Raw genomic sequence first — 682 nt, 5'->3', positions numbered from 1 at the left:
CGCATCTTTATAGCTGCTTATGTCTGGATGACTGGATTTGGGAACTTCTCTTATTATTTTGTCAAAAAGGATTTCAGCCTCGCTCGATTTGCTCAGGTATGTATGCAATTATGTGGTTTCTATTGTCTTGTTTGTTAAATGTGTTGTCTTTGATGTTTCACACTTCAAACACAGATGATGTGGAGACTGAACTTATTTGTGATCCTGTGTTGCATTGTCCTCAACAATGATTACATGCTGTATTATATTTGTCCAATGCACACTCTATTCACCCTTATGGTTTATGTGACACTCGGTATTTTCAACAAATACAATGAGATTGGGTCGGTTATTGCTGTGAAGATCTTCTCTTGTTTTTTGGTTGTTATCTTGATATGGGAAGTTCCTGGAGTTTTTGAAGTTCTGTGGACTCCCTTCACCTTCTTTTTAGGTCAGTTTCTTGTACAATTTTTTGCGGTCCCGTGTGTCTTGTTGATTATCTCAAGTGGTAACAGTTCTTTGAATTTTTTTTGGTGCAGGGTACAAAGATCCAGATCCTTCTAAGGCAAGCATCCCTCTTTTGCATGAATGGCACTTCAGATCTGGTCTTGATCGCTATATCTGGATCATAGGAATGATTTATGCCTACTACCATCCAAATGTAAGTTTTGGACACACACTCACACCCCCCTTATATATATAT

At 38.1% G+C, this 682-nt stretch overlaps 1 protein-coding gene across 1 annotated transcript; it reads left to right on the top strand.

Annotated features, from left to right (window-relative positions):
- Nucleotides 1–6: 6 nt before the first annotated feature.
- Nucleotides 7–640, top strand: LOC110034415 (protein REDUCED WALL ACETYLATION 1-like; the record flags this gene model as incomplete). Its single annotated transcript, XM_020738681.1, has 3 exons — nt 7–96; nt 175–430; nt 519–640. Coding segments are annotated over 3 exons (468 nt in total), but the record flags the coding sequence as incomplete, so codon positions are not given.
- Between the last annotated feature and the right edge of the window lie 42 nt (nt 641–682).

The sequence above is a fragment of the Phalaenopsis equestris genome, unplaced genomic scaffold (assembly GCF_001263595.1).
Source record: "Phalaenopsis equestris unplaced genomic scaffold, ASM126359v1 Scaffold186711, whole genome shotgun sequence".
Classification (NCBI taxonomy): domain Eukaryota; kingdom Viridiplantae; phylum Streptophyta; class Magnoliopsida; order Asparagales; family Orchidaceae; genus Phalaenopsis; species Phalaenopsis equestris.
This window is presented reverse-complemented; position numbering and strand designations above follow the sequence as displayed.